Source organism: Melanerpes formicivorus, unplaced genomic scaffold (genome assembly GCF_026170545.1).
Source record: "Melanerpes formicivorus ecotype bairdi unplaced genomic scaffold, bMelFor1.0.p_v2 SCAF_26, whole genome shotgun sequence".
Lineage (NCBI taxonomy): Eukaryota > Metazoa > Chordata > Aves > Piciformes > Picidae > Melanerpes > Melanerpes formicivorus.
The window spans coordinates 10,408,274-10,420,835 of NW_027142378.1; the positions used below are offsets into that span (position 1 = coordinate 10,408,274).

At 60.2% G+C, this 12,562-nt stretch overlaps 3 protein-coding genes across 6 annotated transcripts in view; all 3 read left to right on the forward strand.

Moving 5' to 3' along the window:
• Positions 1–2,637, forward strand: part of KLC4 (kinesin light chain 4) — a 31,500-nt gene extending 28,863 nt beyond the window's left edge. For all 3 annotated transcript variants that reach the window (XM_068153620.1, XM_068153622.1, XM_068153621.1), the window contains exons 14-16: positions 1,095–1,219; positions 1,342–1,399; positions 2,105–2,637. In XM_068153620.1, the coding sequence (XP_068009721.1) occupies positions 1,095–1,219; positions 1,342–1,399; positions 2,105–2,194 (273 nt within the window). In that variant the 3' untranslated portion in view covers positions 2,195–2,637. The remainder of the gene's footprint in view (positions 1–1,094; positions 1,220–1,341; positions 1,400–2,104) is intronic.
• Positions 2,638–2,772: 135 nt separating this feature from the next.
• On the forward strand, positions 2,773–7,970 carry LOC137448777 (heme-binding protein 1-like). Of its 2 annotated transcripts, XM_068153625.1 has the most exons (5): positions 2,773–2,923; positions 3,184–3,269; positions 6,376–6,517; positions 6,653–6,836; positions 6,993–7,970. In XM_068153625.1, exons 1-5 carry the CDS (start codon positions 2,773–2,775, stop codon positions 7,165–7,167), a joined length of 738 nt encoding a protein of 245 aa, XP_068009726.1. In that variant the 3' UTR covers positions 7,168–7,970. The 2 variants fall into 2 exon arrangements, with proteins under 2 accessions (XP_068009726.1, XP_068009728.1); XM_068153627.1 differs by lacking the exons at positions 2,773–2,923; positions 3,184–3,269 and adding an exon at positions 4,704–4,890.
• A 1,164-nt stretch (positions 7,971–9,134) lies between these two features.
• Positions 9,135–12,562, forward strand: part of PTK7 (protein tyrosine kinase 7 (inactive)) — a 48,215-nt gene continuing 44,787 nt past the window's right edge. The window contains exon 1 of the mRNA XM_068153628.1: positions 9,135–9,231. Coding sequence (XP_068009729.1) covers positions 9,195–9,231 — 37 coding nt within the window. The 5' untranslated portion in view covers positions 9,135–9,194. The remainder of the gene's footprint in view (positions 9,232–12,562) is intronic.

Here is a 12,562-nt window from a genome sequence, read left to right on the forward strand (position 1 = left end):
CTAGTGTTGCTGCTGGGACACAGGGCATTCTGGAGTGGTAACAGAGGGGCTGGCACATGTGCCTGTAAGTTGCCAAGGGCTTTTGCAGTTGCCTTATCTCCACTTGTTCTGCCCTGATGTGCCAGGAGCCATTGGGATCAGGAGCAGGGAGGATTGCAGCTCTCAGGCCTTCAGAGCAAAAGTAACCTCCCCATCATCAGTAGTGCCACAACCTTGTGCAATGAGCATGCCTGGCCACAGGAGAAGAGCCTGGTGCCATTTTGGCACAGCAGCTGGCACGTGGAGCTAAATGCAGGAGATAGGCTAGAACCTGCCAAGGGCTGAGAGCACTGGGAACTTGTGAGGGCCTGTGGGAGGGAAGCAGACTGAGGAACAAGATTTAGAGCTGGTTTTGGTCTTTGGAAAAAGCAGGTAGGCATAAAGGAACTCCTGCAAGAGCAGGCCAAAGAGAGTGGTGCCTGCTTGGCAGTACAGGGTTGGTGCAGCCAAAGGAAGACATCTCTGAAGGAACTGCCTGAATTGCTCAGGGGGGTCAAAGCTAATTGTCCTGGGGGTGTTAGAGGTGGGACAAGGCTGAGTGTGCATGTGGACTGGTCTTGTCTGACATGAGTGAGCCTGCAGGACCAGGATGTGCAACAGGATGAATGCTGGATGGAGGAGAAAAACAGCAGTAGCTTGGAGTGGAAGGGGGAGGATGATGTCCAGGTAGCAGCAAGTGAGGAGGGAGGAACTTAGTATCCCAGCAGCATGTCCTGATCTGACACAGGTAGCCCCAGGCTTGGGGTTCCCAGCAGGGCTTGTAGCTTCCCTGGCCACTGGGACCTCTTTGGTAGCTGCTGCCTGAGCTGTCACAGGTGGTGAAGGTATGAGCAGGGCATGGTGGTAGGGGGCCCTGACTGCACGGTGGTCACGTCCTGTGGAGGCCCAGTGCGAGGCAGCATCGTGTACCAGGCAGTGAGCCTACTCTGGGCCAGGGCCAAATCCTCAGTGCAAGTGGGCAAGAAGGTGTTTGGAGCCAAGCCACTCATATGCAGCATGCCAAAGCCTGGTTGGTGCCCCTCAGCCGTGGCCCCAGCTTGTGTCTCTCTGTCCAGGATGGCAGTGGCACCCTGCAGCGCAGCAGCTCCTTCGGGAAAATCCGGGATGTGATACGGAGAAGCAGTGAGATGTTGGTCAAGAAACTGCAGGGCAACGGTGCCCTGGAGCCCAGGAACACCAGGTATGGCCCAGGGGCAGGGGGGACAGCATGGGTTCAGGGCAGGCAGGGGCTCTGCTGCCCCGAGGTCTGGGGTCTGGCCAGGTGTAAGGAGATGACTCTTGCTCTCCTCTGCTTTATTGTAGCATGAAACGAGCTGCATCATTAAACTACCTGCACAAGTCCAGCGATGCTACCTTTGAGGTAAGCAGGGACTGGGTGGTGGGACGGGGGCAGGAATGAGCGCTGGGGTGGGGGCTGTGTGGCTGCAGCTGGCTCTGGGGGCCATGGCCAGCAATGAAGGTGGAGAGAGGCCACACCTGGTGCCTGAGATCCCACCGAAGGCATTGATCCACGCACAAGGCTGCAGGGTGGCAGTGTCCCTGCTTTGGCCATTCTTTTGAGGTCATGGCTCCAAAGCTGAAGGTATTGCCTCCAGCCAGCCCTCTCCCTGTCTGCTGAGCTCAGCAAACCTCCTGCCACAGAATGGGAGCAGGGAGGGCAGGGAGGTGCCCTAACTTATTTGATCATGTCACTGGGGGGGTCCTGGCTTGCAAGGCAAAGGGTGCAGGAGGAGGGCTGGCAGCTCTGGGAGGTGGGCACCTAACTTGGTTAATAACATCACCAGGGAATCCAGGCTTGTGAGGCAAGGGGTGCAGGAGGAGGGCTGGCAGCTCTGGGAGGTGGGCACCTAACTTGGTTAATAACATCACCAGGGAATCCAGGCTTGTGAGGCAAGGGGTGCAGGAGGAGGGCTGGCAGCTCTGGGAGGTGGGCACCTAACTTGGTTAATAACATCACCAGGGAATCCAGGCTTGTGAGGCAAGGGGTGCAGGAGGAGGGCTGGCAGCTCTGGGAGGTGGGTGTGGATTTGCAGGCACTGGTCCTCACAGGTGCTGTGTTTTCCAGGGCACCCAAGGCCTCCGTGCAGAGAGCAGAGGCCTGAGCGCCAGCAGCATGGACCTGTCCTCCCACAGCTCCCTTCTCTCCTCCAACTGACCTGCCGGCAGGTGCCCCCTGCCTCTGGCCCTTCTGCTGCCGGCGTGGCACAGCTTTGCGCTGCACGGGGCGGCGCCCAGCACCCTCCCCACCTCGCCCGCTCTGTTTTCCCCACCCCCTGCCATCACTGACTCTCGTGCCGCTGTCCACCCCGGCCTCCACGGGCACCGGCTGGCCCCTAGGTAGTTTGGGAACCGCAGCCCGCACGCATGCTCCTCCGCTGCACACCCAGGGCCGGGCAGCTCGGGTCGGCAGCACGCTCGGCACCCACTCGCACACGCTAGCCAGGTAGAAACGCCAAGTCCGGTGGGAGCCGGGGGGCCTCGTCCGCAGGGGGGTGGCGGGAAGGGCCCCGGGCCGCGGCCGTGCGGCCGGGGGGGGGCGCTGCGGGGCGGGTTTTGCTGTACCGCGTTTTACTGAATAAAAGGCACCGGTAGAAGCGACCGCGGCTGGCTGCGGCGCGCGGCGGCGGCGAGCCCGCCAGGGGGCGGGCGGGCACGGGGCCGTGACGTCAGCGGGGGCGGGGGGGGCTCCCTTCCGCGGCGGAGGGGCGCGGGGCGGGGCGGGGCGGCGCTGCCATGGCGCGGATCGGGCTGGAGGACCTGGAGGGGCTGGGCGAGGAGTCCGCGGCCGGCGGCGGGGAGGATGGCGACGAGGAGCGGGAGCGGGCTCGCTTGTTCGCCCGCTGGGAAGCCGTAGCCAACACGCACCGAGTGAGCCTGCCCCGAGGTGAGCGCTGAGCCGCGGCGGGGAGGGCTCCGCCGCCACGGAGAGCTTTGCCGCTGCCACGGAGAGCTTTGCCGCTGCCGGGGCAGCCCGAGGCGGCGGGGGGGGAGCTCTGAGCAGGGCCGGGGAGGCTGCGATGGATGGGGGCCGGTGGGGGGTCCCAGCGGATGCTGTCAGCGCCCTGCGAGCGGCCAGGCGCGCCGTGGGGCCTCCCCTGCTGCCCAGCCGGGGCGAGCCTCCCCGCCCCTCTCTTTGCCTTGCAGACATGGCAGGTCCGATCCTCCAGATGACCCGGCACAGCCAGGCGCCCGAGGCCGTGCCCTTCGTTACTCTCTCGCGGCAGGTGAAGGTGAGGTCTCCTCTCTGCGCGCCCGGCTCTCCGCCCGCCGCGGCAGCTCCCGCCCGCTCGGGCCGCAGGAGGAGAGCGCTTCCCCTGCACGGACGGCAGCCGCACGCCGGCCTGCCGACAGAGGCTCCTGCAGGAGCACTGCAGCCGGGATGGCAGCTCCGGAGTGGGGCGGCCTCTGGCTCCCCTGCATTGGCCAGGAAGGTCAGCGGCTTCCTGGGGTGCATTCAGAGGAGTGAAGCCAGCAGGTCGAGGGAGGTTCTCCTCCCTCTCTGCATTGCCCTGGGGAAGCCTCCTCTGGAATGCTGCATCCAGTGCTGGGCTCCCCGGTTCAAGAGGACGAGGAACTACTGGAGAGAGTCCATCAGAGAGCCACTAAGATGCTGAGAGGACAGGATCATCTACCTTAAGGGGAAAGGCTGAGCAGAGGCTGTTTAGCCACGAGAAGAGGAGAATGAGGGGAGAGCTCATCAATGCTGATCAGTATCTAAAGGGTGAATCAGGAGGATGGAACCAGATGCTTCTCAGTGGTGTCCAGTGATAGGACAAGGGGCAATGGACACAAACTGGAACACAGGAGGTTCCATGTAAACATAAGGAAAAAAAACTCTTTCCTTTCAGGGTGGCAGAGCCCTGGGCCAGGCTGTGCAGAGAAGCTGTGGAGTGTCTCCATCTCTGGAGGCACTCCAAACCCACCTGGATGTGTTCTGGTGTGATTTACTCTAGGTGCTCTGGCTCCAGCAGGGAAGTCAGACCAGATGATATTCAGAGGTCCCTTCCAACCCCTGCCATGCTGGGATTCTCTGATCCTCCCTTATGTTGAGTAATGGCAATGCTCAACTACCCAGTCTTTAACTCAAAATTGCCTGTCTTGCTCCTTTCTCTGGTCTCATGGCTTGCAGCTGCCTCTTTTACCAGCCTACCCTCTGTGGGAGTGGACACATCCAAGAGAGGGAATTTTCAACTCAGAGTATTCTCCCTGCCTTGCTCAGGTCTCCTTGTTGCACAGCTCCAAGTCCTGCTGGGTTTCTGTTTGTGTTAGTTACGTGGCTGCTGGCTGAGCTGGAGATCTCAGCTGGCACCAGCTAAGAATGCTTCTGAGGGGAGCACAGAGCCTGTGGCCCTGGCTGCTAGACCCAAGCATTGTGGTGGTGTTTGTCACAGCTGCCAATCCAAGCACAGCAGCTTCTGCCTGAAGACCTCCTGTTCTTGCTAAGTTGCACACCTCTCCTCTCTCACACAAAAGGGTGCTTTGGAGCTTTCAAACATAGCTGAAGCAGTGCTTGTCAGACTGGTTTCTGTTTCTCTGCAGGCTTAGTTGGGCCTCCTACCAAGAAGACGTCTGTCAGTTGTCCTCTCTATGGAGAGAGCTTAACCAAGTTCTTCTGGGCTGAGCTCCAGCACTCCTGCCTCTAAAGCACGCCTGAGCATGTGGGTTATACAGCTCTGAACTGGGACTTACCCTCTGCTGGGTCCCAGAGGCTTAGTCTGGGCTCTTCTCTGCTTATGCTGGTCCCAGGCAGGAATGGGGCTCCAAGACCCTGTGGGGCCTGAAGATCCTCTGTTGTTGTTGGCATCCCCTCTGTGCCTGTGGAGGATTTTTGGAGTTGGGCTCTGGGACTGGGTGAGGAGATGGGAACCGCTTCATGGCTTTAGCACTGAGGGGACTAAGGAGCTGGGGCCCTTAAGGAGACATTTCCCAGGCTTGGGCAGGTTGCTCCTGCTCCATTTGGTTGCTCCTCCTGAGCTGTCAGTGCTACAAGCTTTCATCCTCTTGGAGGCAAGTGAATTGTTATCCTACCTACAGAGCTCTGCTCTGCCAAATGCTGTTGCCACTGGGTCTTCATGAAGCATCCAGGCTCTTTCTCTTGGTCAGGTCTCACCTGCTAGAGTGGTGGTGCTTAATGTGGGGATCAGGCTGTGACAGAACCAGATGCTGTGCCTCACTGACAGGTTTATTCTCAGATAGTGTGGCAGATGAGAGCTTCAGATCATCTAGAGGGACTGGCAGTTTCCTTGCTTGGAAAACCCTTTGCTCTTGCTTTGCTTGGTGGGATAGTAGCAGGCATGGCCCCATCTAGAAGCAAACATTGCTTGGCCTGCAGAGCTTTGGAGCACTCTTCCTGACAGCCCACTGACACACACAGGCAGCCCAGATGCCTTCCTTTTGCCTTTGGTTTGGCTTTTTGAGTTGAGACCTGACGTGGGTGGAGGCACAGGGATGCTACACTTGCTGCTGAGGCTGCTTACAGCTTCCTGGCTCACTCACCACTGGTGAGGACAGGTACCCTGAGCTCTGAAACAAAGGTTGCTTCATGACCACTTCAGTGTGTCTGAAGAAGCTGAGAGCAGGAAGATAGGTGCTAACCACAACTCCACAGCCTCTCTTTGTGTGGTACTTGTGGTTGTAACCAAGCCATGAGCTGAACTAAGAGCAGTTTCCCCCTTCCTTCTTGTGTTTGTCTGGAAGACTGAACATCTGTGCTGCAAATAGAGATTTTTTTGACCCATCCCACAAAGCTGTTCCCTCTTCACCAGCTGGGTTCATCTCTCTCTTTCCTACTCTCACTTCTTGGTGTGGGAGAGTTTTGTTCCAACCTTCACTGCTCTTCTGGGTGCTAGAGCTCTTCTGCCAGACTGACTTCTACTGGGCAGGAGGTGTTTTGCTTGCTACCCTCCAGGAACACCGTGCTGCAGTGACAAGGTCCTCCACTTGAGAATGAGATCAACCTTACTGGAGGCCCTTTGGGTGCCCAGAATCAAGAGCACCCTTGCAAGTAGGCAGGACATCAAATGGAGAGGAGCAGGAAGCCCTGTGTCCCCTGCTGAGGATGTGCTGCATTCCTTGTGCCTCCCTGCACCCCGTCCCCACTCTGTGCTTTTCCTTTCACTGACCTCTGCCCAGTGCTGTGAAGTGTCCTTGTCTGCAGTGCATGTGGTGCCAGTTCTCCTTGCCCTCCCTGGCTTCTCCTGCCAAGCACTGACTCGCAGGGGCTCTCATTTTGGCAGGGCCCTGTCTTCCCCCCCTCCTGCCCGTTTGCCTCGGTTGTGCCACCCAGCAGTGCCGGGGTGCTTGGCTCTGACTTGGCTTCTCTGTGGCCTGTTCCAGTGTGAGGAAGCAGCCTACGAGGAGCGGCGCTACCCAGCTGGGAAGTGGGCATGTGTCACCAAGGGGGAGCCCATGTATGAGCAGAGCATCTCCATGAGCTTCATGAAGCTCATGCGCTACATCTGCCAGGACAACTCTGTAGGTGTGTGCAGGCAGGAACCGGAGCGGGCTGGCAGGCTGCGCCCTGCCCCTGTTCATCTGGAGCAGGCAGGAGGGCTGCTGCCACTCCCCCAGCCATCTCACTGGGCCTACTGCCTGCCTTCCTCCCTCCTTCCAGGTCGCTATCTGGGCATGACAGTCCCAGTGCTCAACGAAATCCACCTGACCAAGGAAGGGACTGGGCTGGAGCGTGAGGTCATAACCGCCTATTACCTCCCGGGACAGTTCCAGCAAAACCCTCCTGTTCCCACAGACCCTGAGATCCACATCACTGAGAGGTCTCCCCTCCGGGTTATAACCAGGTGACCCTAGCACCAGAAGCCTTTCCTCTGCTCAGCAGAGGGGTATGGACTCCCTGCATGGCCGAGGTGGTTCCTTGGGCAGAGGGGATGGGAGCCCCGGCTGCGGGAAGAGGGAACGCGCCAGCTGGGTTGCTCACCTTGCGCTCTTTGCTGCAGGGTTTTCTATGGGGTGACCACTGAGGAGACAATTCTGCGAGAGATCAGTCTCTTCTGGGAGCTCCTGGGCTCCACAGACAGTGTGCTCCAGGGGACATACATCGTGGCTGCTTATCAGAACCCCAGCGTCCCTCGGCGCCGCAACGAGATCTGGTTCATCTGCCGAGCTGAGTGAATCTCCGCGCTCGCCCTGAGCCCTCCTGCTCCTGGACCTGCTCTTCTGACCCAAAGGAGACAAATGCACCTCTTGACCCACCACTGACCCACAAAATGACAGACCAGGGTGCTGGGGGGTGGGCTTGCACTCCACCTTGCGATAGCCCGGGCAGGGGAAAGCCTGACTGCTCTGCACTTCGCTCGCTGCTGTGCCTGAGGCTGAAGGTGGCACCAGGGAGAGCCTCCACAGCAGGCTGCTGGTGGGAGGCTCCTGTAAGGCAGGAACTGTGTGGGCTTGTGCAGCACGACCTGGGCTTTCCCTCAGCTCTGAGCTGGGCTTGCAGAGCTGTGCTAGGCATGCTGGCTGGCCCTGTGTTTGCTGCAGAGTCGTGAGCTGGAGGTGGCTAGAAGGCAAATGACTTGTGTAGGAGGTGTGGGGCTCTCTGTGGCCTCTGAGACATGGCTGCCTGTCCCAAATGGAGCCACTGAAATGGCTGCTGCAGAGACAGTGGGGTTCAAAGGGCTCACCACAAGCAAGGCATTGATCCTGAGCATCCCCTGCTAGGGGGGGGACTGTTGGGTGCCTCCCTGGCTCCCACCCACCGTTCCTCAGCCAGGACTGGGATGCTGGCAGCCTTTGCCCATCAGTTGTGGGTGCTGTTTGCAGAGCTGCTGCGAGCTGAGAGAGAAAGGTGGTGCCAGCAGCACCACTGGTGCCACTCTGCCTTGCGTTCCGCATTGATCAGCGAGCTTCACATCCATGAATCCTCTCCTGTGGGGAAGCTGGCAGTGCCAACAGTAAATAAACCCATGTCAAACCACTGCAGCTGCAGATGGCTGAGGGAGGGGATGGGGCATGCCCTGGTGGGCTTGGGAAGAGCTTTGTTTGCCTCAAGATCTTCCAAGTCGCAAAGCTGTGGTTACTGAGAAGGGCTCTCCTGTGTGCCCAGGTTAGGGCCTTGTGGTCAGTCAGTGCTTTGCTGCACAGGCTGCTTCCATTGCTGCTCCAAACAGCTCTGGCTGTGCTCTCCTGTAGCAGCTGTGCTCCCATCCTGTGCCACAGGCTCTGCTGAGTCAAGGCTTCAGCATCCTCTGTGATGCATCCCAGAAACATGCCTGGGGACTCATTGGTGTCTGATGGTGGGTCTTCCCCAGCCAGCATTTGGGAGGCTCAAACAGCAGCTGTGGGTGGCATAGAGCTGCACCGCGTTCCATGGGAGTTGCTCAGCCAGGTAGGGTGGCCCTCAGCCTGTGCTGTGCGGGTGGCCAGGTGAGCTTGCACTGCTTTGCCCCGGCTTTGGGCGAGATGGAGGAGCAGCCAGGATCAGACACTGCGTTGTGCAGCCAGAGCTGTGACCGCAGCCCTCTGCCTGCAGCAGGATGCAGGGCTCCTGGCTCCCAGGGGCCCCTGTGCTTTCACAGGGTACAGATGAGGAGCTGCTAAGGGGTGGGTGTCGGGAAGAGGGGGCCGCACGCTTCTCAGGGGTCCCCAGTGACTGGACAAGAGGTACAGGGAAATAAAGTTGAACATACAAAGTTCCACCTAACCACGAGAAGCACTTCTGCGCTGGGAGTGTGGCGGAGCGCTGGAACAGGCTGCCCAGGGAGGTGTTTGAACCTCTGTCTCTGGAGGCGCGCTCCTGTGTGACCCGCTTTAGGCTATCCTGCTCGGGTAGGGGGTGGCCTCGATGGTCTGCAGCGGTCCTCTGCCCCGCTGTCACTCCGTGATCCCAACAGCAGCTTCGCGAGGAGCAGGGCAGGAGCGGAGCTGCCGCGGCCGCCCCACGCCGGGGCTCGCTGTGGGCGGGGGCGGGAGGCTCGGCCCGGCCCGGCCCTACCCCTCCCGCGCGGCGGCGGAGGGCGGCGGGGCGCGCGCCGCGCAGACCCCTCTCCACCCCCCCCCCGGCCACCGCCCGGGCCCCACCTGGGTTCCGGTGGCCGCCCCGCCCCCCGGAAGCCCCTCCCGGCGGCGGCAGGCGGGGCGACGGCGGCATGGCCAGGGGCTGGGGCGCGCACTGACCGGCGCGGCGGGGAGCGGCGCGGAGGATGGCGGCGGTGCGGGCGCTGCTGCTGCTGCTGCTGGGTGAGTGCGGGCCGGGGCCCGGCCCCGCGGCTGCCGCTGCGCCCCCCCGGTGCGGCTCTCGCCGGTGCCCCGCCCGCGGCTTCGCGCCTCCCGGTACCGCGGCAGGGCGGCGCCGGAGGGGCGGTGCTGACGGCGATCCTCGGATCGAGCCTTCGGGTGGTCCGGGCCCCTTGGGTTCCCGGGAGCCGGGCGGTGATGGGGCCTGGCATCCCCGGGGGGGTGTGGGCCGGCGGGGCCCCCGAGGGCTGCGGCTGCGGGGCGGGGGGTGCCGGGGTGCCTCGGCAGGGCTCTCCCTGGCCGCCCGCTCCTTGCGCGGCGCGCCGTGCTTTCCTGCGCTCGGATGCAAATGCACCGGCCGTCTGCCGTCCGGGGGCGCCGAGCGGGCGCTCCCGGGGCAGCGGGCACGACGGGGAGGCGGGTCCCGAAGCCCCCCTCCGGCTGAGCTCGGCCCCGGCTCGCAGCCTGGCCGGGCCCCCGGTGAGGGGCTGGGGCCGGGACGGCTGTTCGTGTGCAGCAGTGGGTGGTTTTCCCGTGAAATTTGATCAGATCAGCCCTCGGAAGGGAAAGAAAAAAGCAGCAACCCCCCCACAAACCAACCGGACCTGGGCAGGCAGTGGGCTTTCACCCGTGGAAATTGGCCTCCCGAGCGCCGAGGGGGTTGTGCCCCTTGCTGAGCACATCCGGAGGAGCCACCCGCCCCCATCCCCCCGGCCATACCCTGCCTCGCACACGGGGAGGTGTGAGCCTCCCTGCCTCTTCCCAGCTCTGCCGTCCTCGGGGGCGCAGGGGGCACCCCGCACATTTTCACGCCCGCTGCCTTTCACTGCTTAGCTTCAGCTGTAAGACTCCGAGGTGCCTTCTCTCGCTCTGCTCCCTGGTATTTCTCCTTGCTGGCCTCCTAGCGCCATTTTCCGTGCCTGGGGAGCCTGGGGTTTTGGTTGTGGTGTGAGAGCCACAGGGGTGCGAGCTCGTTACCAGCCTGGTTTGGAAGGGTCCTGCACAAATGTAGGCTGGATGAGGAGTGGCTTGAGAGCAGTCTGGAGGAGAAGGACGTGGGGGTGTCAGTTGATGGAAAAACTCAACATGAGCTGGAAGTGTGCCCTGGTAGCCCAGGTGGCCAGCTGTGTCCCGGGCTGCATCACAAGAAGCATGGCCAGCAGGACGAGGAAGGTGATTTCTGCCCTTCTACTCTGCTCCCATGAGATCCCACCTGGAATACTGTGTCCAGTTCTGGGGCCCCCAGCACAAAAAAGGACATTGGACTGTTGGAGCAGGTCCAGAGGAGGGCCACAAAGATGATCACAGGGCTGGAGCACCTCCCCTGCAGGGACGGGCTGAGAGAGTTGGGGTTGTTCAGCCTGGAGAAGCGCAGGCTCCAGGGTGACCTTACAGTGGCCTTCCAGTACCTGAAAGGGGCCTGCAGGAAAGCTGGAGAGGGACTTTTGGCAAGGATTAGTGATAGGACAAGGGTGAAGGGATTGAAGCTGGAAGAGGGGGGGATTTAAACTGGATAGTAGGAAGAAATTCTTTCCAGTGTGGGTGGTGAGACACTGGAACAGGTTGCCCAGGGAGGTTGTGGATGCCCTTCTTTGAAGGTGTTCAAGGCCAGGTTGGACAGGGAGTTGAGCAACCTGAGCCAGTGGAAGGTGTTCCTGCCCAGGGTTGGGGGTGGGGTTGCAACTAGATGGTCTTTAAGGTCTCTTCCAACCCCAACCATTCTGTGATCTGCCCCACAGGACACTGCCTTGTTTCACTTCATTTGGGAACCCCACAAACAGGTTCCTGCATGTCACCAGCACCCAGCTGCAGTGCTTCTGTGTCACTGTGCACAACTGCAGCTTCTGCTTCACAATCAAGAGTAATCTTAGTCTAGCACCTGAGGAGGATATTGCCTCTGAGGGGAGGGCTGCTGCTGCTGCTCTTTGCATTACTGGAAGCTGTGGCAGAGTCCTGCTGCCAGACTGCAGGTAATGTCCAGTGTACAGCTGCTAAGCATGGAATGAACACAAATCTTATGAAGAAGCCCTGAGGGAATTGGGGTCAGGTAGTCTGGATAAGAGGAGGTTGAGGGGAGACCTCTTTGCCCTCTACAACTCCCCAAGTGGAGGTTGTATCAAGGTGTGGGGTGGGCTCCTCTCATACACAACAAGTGACAGGACAAGAGGAAACAGCCTCAAAGGAGGTTCAGGTTGGATATTAGGAGCAGTTTCTTCCCAGAAAGGGTTCTCAGGCACTGGAGCAGGCTGCCCAGGGAGGTGATGGAGTCACTGTCCCTGGAGGTATTTCAAAGCTGTGTGGCTGTGGTGCTGAGGGATGTGGTTTAGTGGCAGTGGCTCAGCAGCAGAGGTGGGATTGTGAGCTCTAGGTGAGCTGAATGATCTCAAAGCTCTCTTCCAACCTCAACAGTTCTGTGAGCCCAGTGCAGCCCTTGCTTAGCTAACTATAGCACCCTGATTACTGGTTGCCTTGGCAGGCTTCCATGGAGGCTGTTTTTGAAGGGGATGTGGCATGTTTTGCTTGGGCTCTGGTTGGGGGCAGTGGGGCTGTGGACCTTCGGCAGCATTCATCTCCCTGTCAGTGTGCTACCAGCAGCAGCTGGGGTGTGCAGGGCTGCCTTTCCTGCTGCCACACTCCTCCCTGGTGGCTGGGATTTCTGTGCTGCTTCAAGCACATACTCCTGGCTTCGTTTCTCTTGCTCATCAGGATCAGCACCACTGCCCCTTGGCTTACAGACACTGTCAAAAGCCTCAGAGGTCAGCAGTGTGCCCCAAACGTATGGTTTCACGTCTAGGTTTTATGGCCAGCAGTGAGTTCTGTGGGGTTGCAGGGCAGTGTCTCCCTAGATGCTGTCTGGAGAAAGGGCTAGGGAGTGACCTGTGAAGGGTGGAATATCCCAGGCTCACCTGACTGCTTCCTGTGATCCTCCTTTGCCACGTAGGTGCTTGAGGAGTGTTTGGCTCTTGGCCTGAGGGTCCCTGCTCCTCTCATTCCGTTGTTCACCAGCGCTGTGATCTTTGTGGCCGTGACACCGCGATGTGCCAGATGCATGCTGGCTTCTGCTCCAAGATGTGGTTGAAATGCTAACAGAGGAAATATTTGCTGAGTCAGCTTTTCTTTAAAGCTGAAGAAAACCCCAGCTAAGCACCCACTCAAACCCCAGCAGGCCTGTTTTGCCCTGGAAGTGCCTCGGTGTCCCGTGTGGAGCTGTGTGTGTCTGCATGGTGGTGCTTCTCCTGTGCTTGCTAGCGAGCCTGCTCCTCAAGGAGAAAAGCTCTGACAACATGAGCGATCAGAGAGAATCTGAGAGCTTCCCTTGGCTTTAAAGGGTCCA

What these genes read in the sequence shown, in the direction of transcription:
- LOC137448777 (XM_068153625.1), top strand. Translation starts at nt 2,773, where the DNA reads ATGGCGCGGATCGGGCTGGAGGACCTGGAGGGGCTGGGCGAGGAGTCC. An exon ending in CCGAGTGAGCCTGCCCCGAG is followed by an intron (nt 2,924 to 3,183) that starts GTGAGCGCTGAG and finishes TTTGCCTTGCAG; the next exon opens with ACATGGCAGGTCCGATCCTC. An exon ending in CCCCTCCGGGTTATAACCAG is followed by an intron (nt 6,837 to 6,992) that starts GTGACCCTAGCA and finishes TCTTTGCTGCAG; the next exon opens with GGTTTTCTATGGGGTGACCA.